The 21318-nt window shown below is 39.2% G+C and overlaps 1 protein-coding gene across 1 annotated transcript; it reads left to right on the forward strand.

Annotated features, from left to right (window-relative positions):
• Window positions 1-9952: 9952 nt before the first annotated feature.
• On the forward strand, window positions 9953-15121 carry LOC114687311 (cationic trypsin-3). Its single transcript, XM_028861982.2, has 5 exons — window positions 9953-10046; window positions 12330-12492; window positions 13574-13827; window positions 14214-14350; window positions 14882-15121. Exons 1-5 carry the CDS (start codon window positions 10007-10009, stop codon window positions 15029-15031), a joined length of 744 nt encoding a protein of 247 aa, XP_028717815.1. The 5' UTR covers window positions 9953-10006; the 3' UTR covers window positions 15032-15121.
• Window positions 15122-21318: the final 6197 nt, after the last annotated feature.

The following is a 21318-nucleotide window of genomic DNA, read 5'->3' on the forward strand; positions in this document are numbered from 1 at the left end:
TCAATTATTTTCTTTAAGCGGCTGGCCACTGGGAGTTGGACCATGCTTCTGTGAGTATATGAGCACACAAATTGGACTTGTTTCTTTTATTATTTTCTTTCTCTCTTCATTTTTATTTTTTTGAAGTGGAGAGGTCACAAGGGTTAGGTACAAGCCTGGGAGGGCTGGAATGTGAATGTAATCAGGATGCATTAATTCCCAAATAATCAATAAATATATTGGGAAATATTTTTTCAGTGTTGTCATAGCTCCACCTAGAGGAGAAACAAGCACATTACATTCCTCCCAGTCCTCATCTCCCAACCCCACTGCATAGTTCCTGAGCTTGAGATTCACAGAAAGATTAATTAAGCAGGGGTGTTGAACTAAGGGAATCCATGGGCTAACTCCAAGAAAAGATGTTTTGACATTTATTGGCAAAACACCCCAAATCAGTCAAAAAGTGCTGAATGCATCCCTACTTAGCAGGCTCTGCTCACACACTAGGAACAGAGAAGTAAAATAGACTATTATGAAATAGGCTATTTTGGTTTGTTTAAAAATCACTAAACAACAATGTTCTTCTTAAATGCTGAGTGTGGGGATTACAGCACACATTATAGAAAAATTTGATTGTAATTGTTTTAGGCGCCTAAGTAATCCATATTCCCATTTCTACTGAAAGCTGGATGCGGGTAAAGGCTGACATAATTATTTGGAGCCACCTGCCAAACTTCAGACTGTTGGGGTAACCTTCTGCCAAGATGCCCACTCATTGTCTGTACCACGAACCCCAGTGTCCCCCAAGTCTATCATGATGATTTACAGGGTACGGATGGTTAGTTGTGTCTGTATAGATGAGTATAATGTTAAATAATAAAAGATTACAAGCAAAGGGCAAGTCTAAATATTTCAAAGAGTGTTTCCAATGTGATATTGTTGGCACTGGCTTATTTATGTTGGTGGTTTTGCATATATTGAAAGTGCCATCTCAAGATACAAGATCAGAATGTAACTGTGTATGTGCTGTGCATACATGTGCGTATAAGTACACATGTGTATACAGGTATGAAGCATGTGTGTAGAAGCCAGAGGTAGGTGTCAGGTGCCTTCTTCAATCACTCTCTATGTTATTTTTTGAGGTAGGGTCACATGTTCAACCCAGAGATCCCTGATTCGGCTAGCTAGCCAGCTGCCCCAGGAATCCTGTCTTTGCCTCCGAAGGACTGTGATTACGGGAGGTCACCATGCTTACCCAGTTTTATATTGGTTCTGTGAGTCCAAACTTCAGCCTTCAGCCTTTCTGTCAAGTACTTTATCTACTGAGCCATTCCCCGAGTCCTGCTACTATTTTTTTTTTTTTTTGCCTGTGCCTCAAATCTGAAATTGTAGCTAGAATTTTCCTGCCTTGCCCACAGTCAGGACAAATCTTTGTCACCCGCCAGTCCCACAGCCGCTCAGACCCAACCAAGTAAACACAGAAACTTATATTGCATACAAACTGTATGGCCGTGGCAGGCTTCTTGCTAACTGTTCTTATAGCTTAAATTAGTCCATTTCCATAAATCTATACCTTGCCACGTGGCTGGTGGCTTACCGGGTGTCTTTACATGCTGCTGGTCATGGCGGCGGCTGCAGTGTCTCTCCGCGTCAGCCTTCCACTTCCCAGAATTCTCCTCTCTCCTTGTCCCACCTACTTCCTGCCTGGCCACTGACCAACCAGTGTTTTATTTATTGACCAATCAGAGCAATTTGACATACAGACCATCCCACAGCACTTCCCCTTTCTTTTTTTTTAAAAGGAAGGTTTTAACTTTTACACATCTCCAAAGTCAGCTTGGTATATTTGGGAATTTGGGCGTAGCTTCTCTTACTACTTCCTGCTGGAGGGGGGTGCTGTATCTTATGGGGACACAAAGAAAATGTTAGGATCATGGATTAGTCCGTGAGACCGTATCGTCTGAGCCAGTTGCCTTGAAATGATTCTGGATGTTGGATCATCTGGGCCATGGTGTCATCAGAGACCTTGGAAGACCTTTCAGGTGGTCTTGGCTGGTCAAACCTGATGTATCTTAATCTGGAACAAATCCATAGCCTCTGGCTTTCTGTAGAGACAAAAGCAGAGCCTCTTTTCCAAAGCAACATATCCTTACATCTAAATTTTGAAGTCAAGGTACCTTTAAAATATACATTTTGGCATAACTCAACAGCTTTTGTAATCAAATGTTTTTCTTCAGCTACAAATATCAAAGAGAACATAATCCAGATTCTCTGTGTGATAGCCATCTTTATGTGGCTTATTTTTTATATTACCTTGAGCCTATTGCTTTAAACAACAGCCTTTTAAGCCTGAAACGGCTCTGTGGCTGCTGGCTCCGCCCACTTCAGCTTCCCAACATGGCGGTGGTACCTTTTCCGCCAGCTCTGGGAGCCATCCTGGGTCTATGCTTTTATCCAAGCAGCGTGTAGCCCAGAAACCTCTTTTTTTGTTTTGTACTAGCAAAGGCTAAATTCACCACACAGCTTAATGTGCCACTTGCAGAGGCCTCATTCCTGCCATACTGCAGATCGAGCGCACACGCCAAGAACCCACCAGTAACTCAAACAGGCAGCTGCTGCTCATTTGAGAGAGACAATTAGAAAGCTGTTTTTAGCTCTGTTTTAGAATCTTTTCTCAGGTTTTAGGTGGAAACTTTTGCCCTCTCGTTGGGCGCCATTTGTAGCTAGAATTTTCCTGCCTTGCCCACAGTCAGGACAAATCTTTGTCACCCGCCAGTCCCACAGTCAGGACAAATCCTTTGTCACCCACCAGTCCCACAGCCGCTCAGACCCAACCAAGTAAACACAGAAACTTATATTGCATACAAACTGTATGGCCGTGGCAGGCTTCTTGCTAACTGTTCTCATAGCTTAAATTAGTCCATTTCCATAAATCTATACCTTGCCACGTGGCTGGTGGCTTACCAGGTGTCTTTACATGCTGCTGGTCATGGCGGTGGCTGCAGTGTCTCTCCACGTCAGCCTTCCACTTCCCAGAATTCTCCTCTCTCCTTGTCCCACCTACTTCCTGCCTGGCCACTGACCAACCAGTGTTTTATTTATTGACCAATCAGAGCAATTTGATATACAGACCGTCCCACAGCATGAAATACTCCAAGATTCCAATATTTTTAAAACCTTAATTTCATTTTTACTTTTATGTATATGTGACTTGGGTTCATGTGAGAGGTCATAGTCAAAATACCAGCAAAAGATAGGTGTAGTGGTTCATGCCATCACCAGCAAAGCAAGGCAGGTGATTTTTGTAAGTTCCAAGCCAGAGAGGGCTACACAGTGAGATACTATATCAAGTGAAACAAAAGCCAAATAAATGAACAGCTTCCAGTTTATGGCATTATGTTAGCATCCAAAAAATTTGAAATTTTGGGGCTAGAGAGATGGCTCAATGGTTCAGAGCTCTGTCTGCTCTGCCAAATGACCCAGGTTTGAGTCCCAGCTCCTATGCATTCTTCTGAATTCCTCTGGTACCAGACATGCATGTAGTACACAGACAGTTATTCAAGCAAAACACCCATATATTACACACACACACACACACACACACACACACACACACACACACATATATATATATAATATATATATATATATAAACCATGCACATATATCATAAACACTATATATAAATATCATACATATATAGTATTTTTAAATGCATCCCACACAATGAAGGTGGGTGTATTAATGTATGTTAGAATGATGGTACTTGAAGACAGTGACAGGAAAAGAACAGATTTTTCTGAATTACTGATGTGTTCAACATTTTGTTGTGAATAAAGTTTGTTCAACACAGAACTTTTATAAAAATTTATATGAAATCTGCATCATTAGTTCTTGCCCCATGTCACTTATTTATTTGGTTTTGCTTGTTTTGGACAGGGTCTCACTATGTAGCCGCAGCTATCATGGAACTTGCTTTGTAGACAAGGCTGGCCTCAAACTAACAGAAATCTTCCTACCTCTGCCTCCAGGGTGCTAGTATTAAAGGGGTGTGGCACCATGCCCAGCCACTGTGTCTTGTCTTCTGATGTATGTTTTTGTCTTTCAATTTCACTTCAGATTCTGTCCCCATTTCTGTTTCTCTATAACTCTCATTTCCTCTGATATAGTGAGTTCACTTCATAAAATCTTCACTGCCCTATCATATTCTACTTTTCAAATTGTGTAGTCTGAAGATTTCCTGTGTACCAGCCTGCTGGCAGTCGGAACAAATCTCTCCCGCTTGCATCCCCCATGTAAATACACAGAGGCTTATGTTAATTATAACTGCATGGCCATGGCTCAAGCTTTTTGCCAGCTAACTCTTATATACTAAATTAGCCCATAACTATTAATCTATGTGTTGCCACATGTTTTGTGGCTTTATCTGTGTTCCATCACATGTTGCTCCTTGGGCGGCTCACTGGCATCTCTCCTTGCCTTCTTCCTGTCTCTCTCTTTGAATTTTTCACCTGCCTCTAGGCTGCCTTGCCACAGGCCAAATGGCTTTATTTATCAACCCATAGCACACAGAAAGACATTCTCCCATCAAAATTGTTTCATGTTATCAGTTGCACCTGTTCTGACAGGCATGGGTTCCTGGTGCACCCTCTTTCAAGCCTGTGTGACAAAACTGAGAATTTATTTTAGTATGTTTGTGGGATGGAGTAGAGTCTGACCAAAAACTGGAGAAGCATCTTTGAAGTGAACTCTTAGAGAAGAGTTGGTATTTTAAAGCTGTATAATATGTGGACCAAAAATTATTCTAACTTGTCTGATTTATCCATTATTCTTTATGAGAAATTCATTTATTGAGGATATTGATGTCCAGATACCAAAATGGGAGTGATGGAGCAAGCATGGGAACTCATGTCCAAATCTAATGTTCTTTTTACAAGATTTTGTTCCTTATATTTTGATTCATATTCTGTCAAACTGCACCCTCCACTACTTTCTTACACCAACCTCCCAAATATAGACGTTCCTCAGCCTTCCTCTTCTTCACCTCTCCATAAACATGCTATAAAGAGAACACTAAGATGTTACTACCTTTATTTCAAATCATTGCAGTCTCTGAAATTAAACTAGCATTCATTTCATTTTGAATCCAGATAAAGCCATTTAAATGGTTTACCTGTTACCTTCTAGAGCAGACTAAGCAAGTTACTGCCTGTGGACCGTGTCTGGCTTGCAATCTAACTGTTAAAAATGAAGTTTTATTAAAACATAGGTATACCCAATCATTTACATATTTCTCATGACTATATCTGTGTAATATATCTGTAAACAGTGACTTTGACAGAGACATCCCCTGAAACAAATAAAAGTTTTTCAATTGACCTTTATACAAAAAAGTCATTGTAAATAGTTTTATGGTGAAAATCCCAAGTAACAAGAATAGAAATCCCCTAAACAAATACTCCATCCTTGAATAGAGTCTCAAGAATGCATGGATTAGGGCTCAGGTTCCCATCAAAGAACCTTCTGTACTCTGCCAGCGATGGCCTGTATGTGGCACAGACTAGAAATGTAGCTGAGGGTGGACCCACAGGTGAGCATCAAGGTGAATTTTCAGAAGCACTTACTTTGTGACCTGTTCCTTTGCATTTTGGTCATCCTCTTTTCTTATATCATGTATTAGTTGTCTTATTAGAATTTTTGAAGGAAATTCATTTAATTTGGAATTTCCCATGTGCATTAGAGTTGTAAAGAGGAAGCATTCCTTCCCAGTAATGAATGACATATTAGCCAGGAAAACAGCTAAAGAAAAAGCCAATGGGAGTCAATGGAGGAAAGGAGAAGCTTGAAATGCCTCCCATAGCTGGTTCCTCCTGTTCCTTCCAATGTGAATGTCAATATATTTACTTGAGTTCAGTCAGCCTCCAGTTTAGATTCAGCAAGTTGAGTCTTTCAAGGCCACTAAGCCATGTGCATGGGAAAGACAGCTAACAAATACAGACTAATTAAATATAAGCAGAGGCCTTTGAGACAACATGTGCTTGAATTCCCCAAAGCTCATGTCTGGTGCTATGAAGAGGATGAGGAAGGACACCCTCAGACAGTGCAGGAAGATCAGTTATGGTTGTAAGTGAGAATTCACAGTGTCATAGATCACAGATATTTTGCACAAAGAGTAGAAAAGGATATATTATTATGGGTCAGGGAACTTTCAATTCCATTATCCATTATCAAACATTACAGAATACTTCACAGAAGTTCAGAAGTTCAGGACAAACTTGTGATGCTCTTACAGGAGCTAAAAATCTATAGACTATGTCTGCATGTGTTTTTCCCCAGATTTGTTCAACCACTGTACATATCTATATACACACATATCAAATTATATGCACACACACACATATATCATATTCTAATCCAGTCTTCTTAGTATCCTGACTACCTTGAGTCATCCATACCATTTCCAGTCACAAACAACCATCACAGAAGCCACCATCGTTGATCCTGAGCTTGCTATTTTCTGGACCTAACATCCTATTTCAAGTATGATATGCTCGTCATTATTAATCTTCAACTTGAATTTAGATAGTGTGAACAGGATCATTTTTTAAAGTAACCATTTATTTTAATGTCCATTAGATAAAACACTGCCAGCACATGGAAGGTCAACATTATTTTTTAAGAAGAGTTTAAGAATAAAGAAGTCTACGGTGCTGGAAAGATGGTTCAGATACTAAAGCACATACTGTTCTTGTAGAGGACCCAAGTGAAGTCCCCAGAACCCACATCCTGTGGTTCACAAATACTTTTAACTCCAGCTCTAGGAGACTCAGCATCCCCATCTCCCCTCTGTGGGTACTACACTCAAGTTTACAAACACACACTCAGAAACACACATATACAAATAGTTTAAAAAAATAAAATTATTTTTTAAAAAGAAAAGGCTTCTATTCAACTCTCAAAGTATAACAGTGTTTAGCCACTGAACTAAGTGGTCCACGTGCACATAGGTGTAGAAATGTTACTAGAATCACTAGAGACCTGAGATCAGTATTTGATATTTTCCTATATGCGCAATACCACTTTTTGATGACTAAATCATTCTCATACCATTTAAGCAGAACCATGTTGTGTTGTCTTGTTTTGAGAGTGGGGAGAAGGTTGTGAAAATTATCATAGATCTACCTATAGTCTTACACTCCTGCCTGACAGCCTCCATTCTTTCCCTCTCGGAAGGAGTGAATGGGATAAAGCTCAGGTGGGATCACCAGACGGAGCACACAGTGGTACATGAGCTAATTATTGTAAGAAGTTCTGCACTGGGATGCATCTCTCCTATAGACTGAGGTCTCAGATGAGAATCTGGGGAAGTTCTGAGGGTGATATGGAATGGTACCGCTTCCAGCATTGTCATAGGAATCAGCAGCAGATCACTGAAGAGAGTGAGAAGATGCCCCTCATTCTGATCACTGTTCCTTCTCTTACTTTTTAATATTTTCTGACTTGAGAATCATTTAATGGCAACTTCCTACCTTGGACTCAATTTAATCAGTGAGTATCCAGAGTCTGTATTGGCACAACATTTAAGGGCTCTTCTTTGACAATAGCCTTGGATGCAAGACCTTTTTGTCCCTTTTTTTCCTCCCCTTCATCTGAAATTCTCAAGTGGGGGCAATTTTGCTTGGAGGGACATCGGAATTTGGCCTTGGTTGTCACAACTGCAAGAAAGAGGAAGTGAGTGCTCTTTGAATCTTAAGATTCTGGTAAACACCCTACATGGTGTGTGAGATAGATTCCCATCACAAAGACTTCAGAGGCCCCAAACGTCAATAGTGTCAAGGTTGAGAATCTGTCTTTCACTAATATATCATTTAGTCACAGTGACCAAAATATCAGACATAGATAAATTAAGAGAGGAAGATTTGATGGCTCAAGGTTTAAAAGGTTCTTTTCATCACTTAGGGAAAGACATGACATAGCAGACCATTTATGTCATTGTAAGGAAGGAAGCAGAGAAGAGAATCAGGCACTCTACTGATTTTCTCCTTCCTAACCACCTTTTTACTCAGCTTGGGCCTCCAGCCCAGCAATGAAGCAACCTACATTCAAGGGGAGAATTAACCCTCAGTTAATTGCCTCTGGAAATGCCCCTATACATGGAGCAAGAAGTAGACCCCTTCAAGTTCCTAGATAATTCTAAATCCTATGACAATGATAATAAAGATTAGTCATCCCAACTAAGTCTTTCTAGCACCAAAGTTTTAAAGCAGCTCACCCAAGAATGATAATTTTCCTAAACAGAAATAACATACTGGTGCATGAGTTGTGATTTGGATAGGCAGAGAGCCTCACCACTGTCTTTAGCTAGTGAGTTACTTTGTATGAAGATTTCCTCTAACCAGACATAGTAGTACATACCTCTAATCCCATCCTCCCTGGAGAAGCAAGCTAATGGACTGTGAGTTTGAATCTAACCTGGACAGTTTAACAAAGCCTTCTCAAAATAAACTTTTTTTTTTAAGCATTGAAGGAATAGGCATGATAGCACACGCCTTTAATCCCAGCCCTCAGGAGACAAAGGCAGGTAGATCTCTGTGAGTTTAAGGACAGCTGGTCTATATAAAGACCAGTTCCAGGGTTACATCGTGAGACCTGTCCCTAAACAAAGGTGGAGAGGGGTTTGTAGGTTAGCTTAGTGGTAGAACATATGTGTTCTGGCTTAGCGTGAGTGAGGCCCTGGGTTCAATTCCCAATACGGCATGGGAAAATTTTTTTTGCCTAGCTCTTGAGAGTTGACTCTTCCATTAATTCTGATAATTCCTGTTTCAGAAACGCAATTATTGAGAAAAAAATCATGAATTCCTTAATAGTCACTTAACTTGATAGCTTATTCTGTGTCCTTCGTTTTTAATGTATAGTGTTGCCTATATAGCCACCGCCAGGCCGAGAAATATATTTTAAGATACCCAGTGGAAGCCAGGCAGTGGTGGCGCACGCCTTTAAACCCAGCACTCAGGAGGCAGAGCCAGGTGGATCTCTGTGAGTTCGAGGCCAGCCTGGGCTACCAAGTGAGTTCCAGGAAAGGTGCAAAGCTACACAGAGAAACCCTGTCTCGAAAAACCAAAAAAAAAAAAAAGATACCCAGTGGATACCTGAAACTATAGATAATTCCAAGCCATATATATGTATATATATATATATATATAATTATATATATAATTTTTCTTATACAGTTTTATGATAAAGTTAGGATCACAAATAAGGAACATTAAGAAATTGAAAACAAGTAATGAAGTAGAACAACAGCAATAAAATAGAAGAAATACAGCAATATGCTATGACATAGTTATAGGAAAGTAATTAATTATTCATTCCTAAATGTTACTTTTAATATTTTTGGTTCATGGTTGGCTACGATCAATTGAAACCATGAGCAGTGGAAGGACAGATAAGGAGACCACCATACCCAGGACGCATAACAAGCTCTAGATGGACACCAGTCCTCATCTTTAACTTTATGAATTTTATTTATCAGAATTTCAAATAAGAGGAAATTTTCTTTTCTGGGGTGGGGAAATCCTTCCCACTAGTAATGGAAATGTAAGAGGATGTAGAAGATTAAAATGACCCTAGGACAAGGTGTAGATTATGAGTGATTGCAAGATAGACAATAGCGTGTCAAGGATCAGGGTTCCGGTGAGTCCTTAAGAAAAATGTTCACACCTGAAATGTCAGACTACCCAATATTTTTATCTGAGAACCTGAAAACCTGAAGCTCTGTCTTGTGACCTTGTTTTCCTACTATGGGGATAGCTCCTACCAGGTGAGTTTGTTTCTTCCATTCCCACAACCTTTGAAAAGAAAGGGTTGGTGTTTGGATAATTGAATTCTAAATTTAGATCTCTGAGTTTCCAATGAAAAATCTCTCCTGGAACCTATGGCCGTGGGAGTTAACAAAAGCCCTGGTCTTATAAATAGCCACGGAGGAAAGCCTTCACCCTATTTTCTGCTCCAGACACAGTGAGCAACCATGAAGACCTTAATCTTCCTTGCATTCCTTGGAGCTGCTGGTGAGTCCCTTTAATGAATAAATCAGTAAGAATTAATCATACAACTAAACTAGTACTTTGTGCCCTGGAATGTAGGGTTTGTATATAGGAGGCGTAAAATGTTGGAACAACATTATATAGTGGTGTATTTATGGATAGTTAAAGATTGCTTGCATTGAAAGATCATCTTTCAGCATAGATAGCGTAAGTAAGCAGACTGTCTTGAACTTCTAGGTAGAGTCTATGAATTAGGGGGTAAAGAGTAAGGATACTCCATAACAAAGAAAGTACTGGTATTGACCCCTCTGGAATACTGATTTTAATAACAGTAATCTGGGACTAGAGAGATGGCTCACTGTTTAGGAGCATGTACTGTTCTTCCAGAGAACCTGACTTTGGTTTTCGTTATCCATGTCAGGTAGCTCACAACCATCCATAACACCATCTCCAGGAAGGGGAGGGGAGACTTCTGGCTACCTCAAGCACTTGCACTCATGTGCACACCCTGCCCTCATAATTAAAAATAAAATTAAAAAAAATAACAGTAATTTTTATTCCTTGAAAATGGTATAAATATCAAACCTGAGTTTCCTGAACACTGAAAAGCTGATTATTTGATCTAGGGATCAAGACAGGAAAGAATATTTTATTTCTCATGGAAAAAAAAAACATGTGAGCTATAGTGCTCTCATATTTACTAATAAATTCTCCCTAATGTGAATCCATATGTCATTCAAATGGTTAAACATAGGGACATGAACACTTCTATGTTAGTGTTAGCTATTTATTAATTTTCGACAGGGCAAGGATTGTATTTTGGACTGAACAAAGGACTTAGTACATACCAGGAAAATATTCACCTGCTACAACATCTATATGACCCTCCATTTTATTTTCAGCTTTCATACAGAATCTTGCTAAATTATCCAGGCTACCTTTGAGCGTATTCTGCATCCTAGGCAGGCCTTAAGCTTGCCACTGTTCTGCCTCAGCCTCCAAAGCTGTGGGAATTACAGCCGTTGGCCAAAATGCAAGGATTTCACTAAAATTTTAGTGTTGAGATGTAATACTAGAGTTTCCAAAACTCAGTGGTATAAATTAGATGTGTCTGCTTATACTCCTGGAAATACCTTAGCTAATAAAATTACTCATCTCATAAAAATAATGGAAGACTCTGAAACTGTAAGCAATCTTGGTAGCAGTGGGTCCTATTACACAATACAGAAGCATAGGTTGTTGGTAGGGGAGGGAATCCTGTAATGTTTGGTAAAATTATTTATAAAAATTTAGGTGACAATCAATACAAAAGATAAGGAGAATAGAAACATTAGATAAGCTTTTGTTCTAATCAAGAATACTCTCAGATTGCTCCTTAAGTTTTCCTTGTTTCTTCATGGAGACAGGCATGCCATGCCAACAACTCACCATCATGCAAAGCTATCCATTTGCACGACTCCCGAGCAGGGTTCTGCTTTAAAGTGTTCCTCAAATACAACCACCATTTCTTGATTATATGAGATAGAAAAATGAAACAATTGGGTTTTTTTATTATTAACAGTCTTCCCTTTATTTTACATACTGACCACAGTTTCCCTTCCCTCCTATGCTCCCATTCCCAACCCCACCCCCACCCCGACTTCCCCATCTACCCACTCCTCTGTCTCCATCAGAAATGGGCAGGCATCCCATGGGCTTGAATATAGCATGGCACATCAAGTTCAGGTAGGACTGAGCTCCTCTCCCTGTATCAAGGCTGGGCAAGGTAATCCAGCATGAAGAACAGGTTCCCAAAAGCCAGCTAAGCACCAGGGACAGGTCCTGATCTCACTGCTAGGAATCTTAGAAACAGACCAAGCTACATAACTGTCATACATGCAGAGGGTCTAGGTCGGTCCCATGTAGGCTCCCTAACTGTTGGTCCAGAGTCCATGTGTTCCCATGAGCTCAGGTCAGCCATCTCTGTGGGTTCCTCCGTCATGACCTTGAACCCCTGGCTTGTAATTCCCTCCTCCCTTTCTTCAGGAGGACTCCCAGAGCATGGCCCAGTGCTTGTCTGTGGATCTCTGCATCTCCTTCTGTCAGTTACTGGATAAAGTCTCTGATGACAGTTAGGGTAGTCACCAATGTGATTACAGTAGATGGCCAGTTCAAGTACCATTTCCACTATTGCTAGGGATCTTAGCTGGGGTCATCCTTGTGGATTCCTGGGACCAGAAAATTTCCCTGGCACCAAAAATCAAAACAATTATAAAGCAGACACTTTATGGTGGCTATATTTACAAGAACATCCAACTCTCTTCTCAGTTGCTTTCCCCCTAAATGACGATGATGACAAAATTGTTGGCGGTTACACCTGTCAGAAGAATTCTCTGCCCTACCAGGTGTCCCTGAATGTTGGCTACCACTCATGTGGTGGTTCCCTCATCAACTCCCAGTGGGTTGTTTCAGCAGCTCACTGCTACAAATCGTAAGTGATCAATATTCACATTTCCATGCTCTAAAGCCATGTTTGCCTTTAGTTTTGTCAGCGTATAATTAAGCAACATGCACAGTTATACAGTATAGTTAAAACATGCAGACACTGGACTGTAGAAATGGCTCAGTGGTTAGGAACATGTGCTCCTCTTCCAGAGGCCTATGTTCAGTTCTCAGCAACCCACATCTGATGGTTCACAGCCACATGTAACTCCAGTGTCAGGGGATCTTATGCCTTCTTCTGAACTCCGTGGGCACCTGCAATCACACATACACATATCCACACAGAGATATACACATACATGTATAATTAAAAATAAAAGTATTTTTTAAAAAAATTAAATACTAAGAGCTTGATTCTGTCTCAACAATTATATGATCTGTTGAGAAACATTTATGTGGAGCTTTGCTCCAGAACTCACTGCTATCTTCCTAGGTGATGATACTCAAGACCAGAAGGGGAACAGTAGTTAATAAAGTATGTCTTCAGATTATGAATCACTACCTAGCTCTAACAAAGGGGAAAGGCCATGCAGAGATAAAACACACTGTATTTTAAGCACACTGTTAAAAGCAAGCATACATAATTCTGTTCCTATAACATTGCACGCCTTTGGGGTCAGGCTTGGTGGCTCACACCTTTAATCCCAGCACTCCTTCTCTGAGTCCTATTTTATCACACTATGTATTTGTATTTATCTCAATATCTCAAATCCTTGTATATCTGAAATCCTTGAGAATTACAACCAGAGGGAAAATGGCAAAAGCCAATCAATTTCTCCCAATTAACTCTTCATCTCCAACTCTTTAGTAGGGGTGTTTCTTCCCATCTTATATTTTGTATTTTAATGTATAAAGAACTGTGAGTATGTATTAACTAGCAGGGATACTTTTGCAAGAAATTCTCTGAACTGTAAGCAGCAAGGTGGTGCACAATGCTACCCAGGGTATAAAATCACCTGTGTGAATAAATGCTCAAACATGCTGCTATTTGGGTTTATTCTCATGATTGACAATTGGGAAGGGGAAAAAAATTGAAGGATACGTTTTTAAATGCTGATCTTTATATCCAGCCAAATTCAGGTGCGTCTGGGAGAACACAACATTGATGTCCTTGAGGGTAATGAGCAATTCATTAATGCAGCTAAAATCATCCGCCACCCCAACTATAACACAAACACCTATGATAATGACATCATGTTGATTAAGCTGAATTCACCTGCCACCCTCAACTCTCGAGTGTCCACTGTCTCTCTGCCAAGTTCCTGTCCATCATCTGGTACTAAGTGTCTTGTGTCTGGCTGGGGCAACACCCTGAGCAGTGGCAGTAAGTATCACTGGGACTTGATTCCAAAATGTGAGAAGACTAGATGTGAAAGGCATGCTGGGAGCAAGGTGGTCCAAATTCTCACTCAAGGGAAGGTTCTCAGGATAGATTTAGATATGGGCAGTCTTAAAATGCACAAATTAGAGTGAAGAAAATACTTGTGCTGAGACCATACAGTAGACACAATAAAAAGTGAACTATTAGAAAACCTCGAAGTGGTCAATTGAAATGGGGGATGTATGTAGACATCTCCAAAAACGTTCTCCCAAATTATAAGTCATGGGGAATTAAAAGACAAAGGAAGGGTTAAGAAAGAGGAAGAAGGTTGGGAATGATGCTTCCAAGATCACTGGATAATCTTCCATTTTCATTCTTGTGATTGACAGCCAACTACCCATCTCTGCTTCAGTGTCTTGATGCCCCCATCCTCTCTGATAGTTCTTGCAAAAGTGCCTACCCAGGCAAGATCACCAGCAACATGTTCTGCCTGGGCTTCCTGGAGGGTGGAAAGGACTCCTGCCAGGTGAGTTTATTTGTGGTTATTCTCCTTCTTACTCATTCTCTCTCTTCATTTACTTCTGTTTTTCTGGAAAAAGGGAGAAGAACCTTAACAGCGTCTTGAAGACTGTTGATGAGGGAAAGGAGTAGATTTTGAATAAATTATAAACTCTGTCTATGATATTGATGAATTAGGACTAAATGTAAAAATGATATACAGAAATTACTATAAACATTCCATCTGACCATGTACCTCAAAAGCTTTATTGTAGACTTTACCTTTGAAAAAGAACAGAGCTTTTGAGATAGCATTTGGTCTCCCCGGTTCTCACATTGTCATGGATTGATAAGCTGACAAGGAAAGAGGTGGGTCTATAAGAAAGGAAGCTATAGAATATTAGCATTCTAAGAAGACTGAAGCTTGAGTTTCTGGGTGCAGAGGAGTTATTTTATGGAGAATCTATGAAAATGGCCCAAGATAATGGAGTAAAAGCTTGAAGCCCATCCTCTCATTTAGACATATGTGAGAGTACTTATTATATTTTCTGTTATTCAGGGTGACTCCGGCGGCCCTGTGGTCTGCAATGGAAAGCTCCAGGGTGTTGTTTCCTGGGGTTATGGCTGTGCATTGAAAGGAAAACCTGGTGTCTACACCAAGGTCTGCAACTATGTAAGCTGGATTCAGAAGACTATTGCTGCCAACTAAACACCTTTATCTCTTCATAAACCATCTCTTTGTAGTCAAATTCACCATCTTTCTATGCCCCATCTCAATAAAAACATTTTCGTCTTACCATATCTGTCTATGTATGGTTATTGCTTGATAATGATGAACTTTCTTTTAAAATTTACTGCTAAAGGAGAAAAAGCACGGAGATTTGGATTATTTTATAAAGACAATTGGGAACGTTATATAGTATCTCATTCAAATATCATTTGGTAGTTTATTAATATATTTAATAGATTTTATTTGAATATTCAGCTATAATATATTCTTTCTTATGACCCAAAGTGGTAGATCTAATGTTAATTATTTATAATATATTATGTTAAAAGATACAGAGATAAAAGCAATGACTAAAATTATAGAAATGGTTAATATTGGAATATTTCTTCCTTGCTATTTTTCAGTCAGTCCAAAACTCTATATACTTCACTTTTGCAAGGAATCACCCACCTGTAGCGTGGTCTACCAAATATCTTGTTTTTAACCAGGCTAGTACTTCTACAGCAAATGCAGTGTTCAGAGATCCTTCTCAGCCACATCTCAAACTTCAACTTAAATGCTGCACTAGAATCCTGCCCCCAATTAAATGAAATCATTTCAGATAAAATAGGGATATTAACCTGAGGTCATAAGTCTCAAAGGTCTTGCTGTTGTTCTTCAGTCCTGCCAGACAGGGGACCACACTCTTAGTTTCTCATCAACTCTCCCCAAAAAACACCAATGCACAGATATCTGATAGAAGTGTGTGAACGAGAAGCCCCTACAGTAATTCCTATGATTATCTGGTATGTTTTGGTTAAGCGGTGGCACTCGTGGCATGCCAGTGGAGGAGAATGCTAATCAGAAGAATCACAAGCCATAGTTACCTTTTTAGAGCTTTATTAGGAGAGAGATGAAGAGAGGAAGAGAGAGAGAGAGAGAGAGAGAGAGAGAGAGAGAGAGAGAGAGAGAGAGAGAGAGAGGAGGGAGAGAGAGAGAGAGAGAGAACAGACAGAAGGAGAGAACATGGAAAGAGAAAGGGGACACACAGAGGGCCCACACGCTTTTTAGGCTGGGACTCTGTCACAGGCTGGTGACATAATTAGGGACAGAATACTTACAGTATGGCCATGAGAAAAAAAAAAAAGCATAGCAGCCTTGGATACACAGTGTAACACGAATTGCTAAAGGATCTTATTAATAAAAAACCCATAGTCAGACATTGGGGTGAAAACTGAAAGATGAGAGAAGCAGAGCAAGTCAGCCACAAGTTCTTACCTCTACAACATCCTCAGTCTAAAGTAAAAGACTTCCTGTTTACTCATGCCTTATATACCTTTCTGTGTCCTGCCATCTTACTTACTTCCTAGTGCTGGGATTAAAGGCATGTGCCATCACACCTGGCTCTGTTCCCAGTGTAGCCTTGAACTCAGAGATCCGGATTGATCTCTGCCTCCCAAATGCTAGGATTATAGGTGTATGCTAGCACTGCCTGACCTCTGTTTAATATAGTGGCTGACTTTGACCTCTGATCCCTAGGCAAGCTTTATTGGGTATACACAATATATTACCACAACACAGAATAATTTTGAACAGGAAATCTGTAACAAAAATTTCAGAAACAGAATAGATTCTACAGCACACACTTCTATCTCATAGTCCAAGAGACACTAAGACCGGGACACTAGCAGTTCTGGGGAAACATAGTTTCCTAGTTTCCTAATGTACTCTCATATTGTGTATCAGTGTCTTCCTTGTGGCCCTGGGAGCTGTCTCTGATGTACTCTTTCTTGGTAAATAAGCTGACCACCAGCCTAGAAGCACAAGCTCACAAGTTCATCTAAACCAGATTACCTCTCAAGGCTCCACATTTTTGGTGTCATAGAGCCTAGGGTTAATACTTTGATATAGAAATCCCAGGGAAACATAACTATATTGTCCATATGAAATATATCAGGAAAAGAGAGAAAAAGCTCCTTGGAGTCATCAATTTTCAATGTTTATATCTCTTAATTAATGGCATTCAAAAAGAGATGCTTTAAGTTCTTAATAGTGCATTTCACTACACCTTGGGTGAAGCCAACGGTCCTTAGCCTTGCATGCAAGACTTAACTATTCCATCACAACAAACCTTTTCAGTCTTGTTCGTGAAGTTCTCCCTGTAAAACTTGGTTTTATTTTTTAAATTAGCATGCAAAATGACAAGCTTCCTTATGGCATCTCCCCATCTCTCCATCCTACCCTTCCTAATTTTCATTATATTTATTGATTCCTTCATTTCCAGAATTCCTGTTTGCTTCTATTTTTCAGTGTCCCAAGATCCTTACTAAACTTTTCCATCATGGTTTTAAATTTTCCCTCCCAGGCTCTTATTTTCATCCACTTTGGTAACTTTCTTGTCTAGGTCTTGAACTGTGTGTAATTCCTTGTGTAGGTACTAAAGTAAATTCATTATCTTCTGAAAGCTTCTTCTGGCATTTCAACGACCTCATCCACTCGGTTTTCCAGTACTGAGAATGTATCAGTTTGTGACAGTGTCCCTGTTGAATGCCACCTCACATCTTCTTTGCTAAACGTTAGATATCTGTTAGAGTGTATGTGTCCTACAATTTGCACTTTGCCTTCCTTCTTTCTTTTTTCTTTTCTTTTTTTTTTTTTTTTTTGCTTATTTTATTTCATGCAAGTTCTCTGTCCTTGGATTTATGTTCATGGAAAGCTGACTATAGAAAAATTTGTTGGGTCTGGGGTCTCGCAATAATGGGAAACAAACTACCAAAGTCTATTAAACCAGAAGCAAACTTTATTCTAGAAAAATAAAAAGTAGTTATAAAACACCATGGGGCACAAAGCTTATTGGCTAGCTGAGACCACAGCCAATGTTGGAATTCTGAGGCTGTGCTTATAGAGGTGGGTACTGGCCTCCTTTCATACTATCAGGCATGAGGTGTATGCTAGGAGTCACATAGAAATATCAGGCATGGGATGCATGTTAGAAGTCACATAGAAACAACTATTAAAAGTTAACTTTGGTCCAGGTAGTTGTTGGCTATCAGGGGCAATTGGGTTAAAGGTTAACCCCTGGCTGTTGACAGCGGAGCTGGCTGTAAAGCAGAGAACCACTGTTAGCAGTTAACCTTTAGAGCTCATGACTGTCAGTTTCCATCTCTTAAGCTTAAAATTTTGTATTTCTATATTCCTGGACCCTTCAAATTATAATAGTTCTACAGTAGTCCCATTGTCAGGTACGGGAGAAGATATTTCAACAGTTCACTGGTGTCCCCTAAAATGTTTGGAGACTGGGACACTAAATTACTGTTTGGAGAAAAACGTTTATAATTTTTTGTTTTATTCTGATTACTGGTTTTGATTTTTTTCCAGGGTTAGGGAAAGGTCCAAAGGTATCAATATTTAAATAGGGATCTGAATGCGAAATGGGACAAGAAGAGATAAAGAATGAAAAGGAAAGTATATATGTTAGAGATTTGAAAAGCAGTAGATAAAATAGTGTATGCTAGGTTTTCAAAAAATGACAGCCTTAAAAGCCTTTTCCAATAAGATACAAGTTACAACAACTCAAGATTAAATGTACATAAATAAATAAATGATAGATGTTTAATAATAAGTTTTATATATAAAACAAAAAGAAAATTTTGATACTAAAATAGTATGAACACAAACGAATGACACATGAAAAAGAGGGCATTATGTTGTCAGTTAATGTTTTTTCCAATTCGAGGAGGCATGGCCCTGTGGTTACCTTATTTCTACTGGTCAAATTATTACACCAAGTTTGATGACAAACTTCCGGACTGATTCAAGTCCTTCATGTAAAATGAGGTGATTTTTAAGATGACTTAAGTAAAGCTTCCCACTGAACTGTTTGCCCCCTCTAGACATTTTGATAGTGAATAAATAAATTTGTGGAATTTTTATGTGGCACTTTCTTTCGAAGCACCACATTTGTAATCTTTGTACATGGGAGGTGAGATGAAGGCAAGATTATCAACAGTTCAAGGATAGCCTAAGAAACACAGGCATGAAGCTACCTGGGCCACTTGACTCAATTGCAAACAAAGTAAAATGTTTGCAGAGACTCGATGAAGCTTCTTTACTATGAGTGCCTGAAAAATCATCATCACATTACACACTTCCAACAACCAATACATGAATTGTATAACAAACAAAATGAATTAGAACAAAGCAAGAAAGAGAAAAGAAGACCAGCATTAAACAGGAAAAATATTAAATCCTGCAGCATCAAGTCCAGTAGCCATGGCATATGGTACTTTAATATGAATAAGCAGACCTGTGGTTTTGCTGCCTTTACCCTTCATGAACCTCTCTTGGTCTGGGTATATTCACAGCCTTCCAATTTCCTCTCTCTATATTCTATGTTCCTGGAAATTCTAAGGTTTTATATCTTCTGTGTTATAAGTTTCACCATCACAGTTGGACAAGGCAGACTCTAAGGGAATTCCTACAGGTATTATGTGTTTATCTAGGCTCTCTAGTTTTCCTTTGAAATCTGGATAAAAGCTTCCACAACATTGCACCAGTAGCATTCTGCATGTTTCAAAACCATCATCAAGTGAATGACAACAAATTTTGCCAAAAACACAACTGTCTAGGTTCAAATGAATCATTTTTGCAAACTCTATAAATTTGGTTTGATAAATGTGCACACTTAAGGAAACAAGTTCCTAGGTGGTTGGGCCTAAGTCATACATTTAATGGTCATCTACCATGAGAAAGTAGGCTTCATCCAAGAGATGCAGGGCTGCTTCATCATATGATAATAAGTCAATGTAATCAACCATATAAACAAACTGAGAGGAAAAAAAGAACATGTTCATGTGAAACATGCTGGAAAAACCTTTGACAAAATCCCATACCCCCTTGTGATAAAAATTCTTGGAGAGATCAGGGAAATAGAAACATACTTAAACATAATAAAGGCAATTTACAGCAAGCCTATAGCCAACATGAAATTAAATGGTGAGAAACTTGATGTGCAATCTTAATTAGTCTTACTAATAAAAACCCAGAGTCAGATATCGGGGTAAAAGCTGAACGATCAGAGAAGTAAAGGAGCAGCCACTGTCACCTCTTACCTCTCAGACTACTCAGACCAAAAAGGACTGAGCTCCTTTTCTGCCCACCTTACCAATTCCTCTCTCTGCCCAGCCATATCACTTCCTGTCTCCTGTCTGTACAGACCTTCAAACCTCTATGGTTAACTAGTGGCTAGCTCTACCTTCTGATCTTTAGGCAAGCTTTATTTGTCAGAACACAAACAAAATATCACAACAGAAACTCAAAGCAATTCCACTGAAATCAGGAACAAGATAAGGCTCTACACAATCTCCATATCTGTTCAATATAGTACTTGAAGTTCTAACTAGAGTAATAAGAGAAAGGAGATCACATGAATACAAATTTAAAAAGTAGAAGCAAAGTATCACTATGTGCAGCTGATATGATAATATACATAAGCCACCTAGAAATACTACTGGGGAACTCCTACAATGGATAAATACCTTCAGCAAAGTGACTATAAGATTAACTGAAAAAAAAATCAGTACCTCTCCTATATATACACTACAAACAGGCTGAGAAAGAAATCAGGGGAAAAATACCCTTCACAATAGCCATAAATAATATAAAATACCTTGGGGTAACTCTAACCAAGTAAGTGAAAGACATGTATGACAAGAACTTCCAGTCACTGAAGAAGGAAATTGAAGAAGATATCAGAATATGGAAATGATCTCCAATGGTCATGGATCTGTAGGATTAACATAGTAAAAATGGCCATGTTATCAAAAGCAGTTTACAAATTCAGTGCATCAAAATTCAAACATAATTCGTTACAGACCTTTAACAACAATATTCAAATTCATATGGAAAAATAAAAAAATCCAGAATAGCTAAAACAATACTATACAAGAGCAGAACCATCCCTGATTCCAAGCTGTACTATAGAGCTGTAGAATGAAATCCGCATGGTATTGGCATAAAAACACACATATTGACCAACAGAATCAAATTGAAGACCCAGACATAAATACACACACCTATGGACCTGATTTTTGATAAATATATCAGAAATATACAATGAAAAAAGGAAGTTTATTGAACAAATAGTGCTGGTCTAACTGGATGTCAGCATGTAGCAGAGTGCAAATAGATCCTTATCTATAACCCTGTACAAAACTCAAGTCCAAGTGCATCAAAGACCTCAATGTAGAACCAAATACACTGAACCTGATAGAAAAGAAAGTGGAGAA

This window comes from Peromyscus leucopus, chromosome 3 (genome assembly GCF_004664715.2).
Source record: "Peromyscus leucopus breed LL Stock chromosome 3, UCI_PerLeu_2.1, whole genome shotgun sequence".
Lineage (NCBI taxonomy): Eukaryota > Metazoa > Chordata > Mammalia > Rodentia > Cricetidae > Peromyscus > Peromyscus leucopus.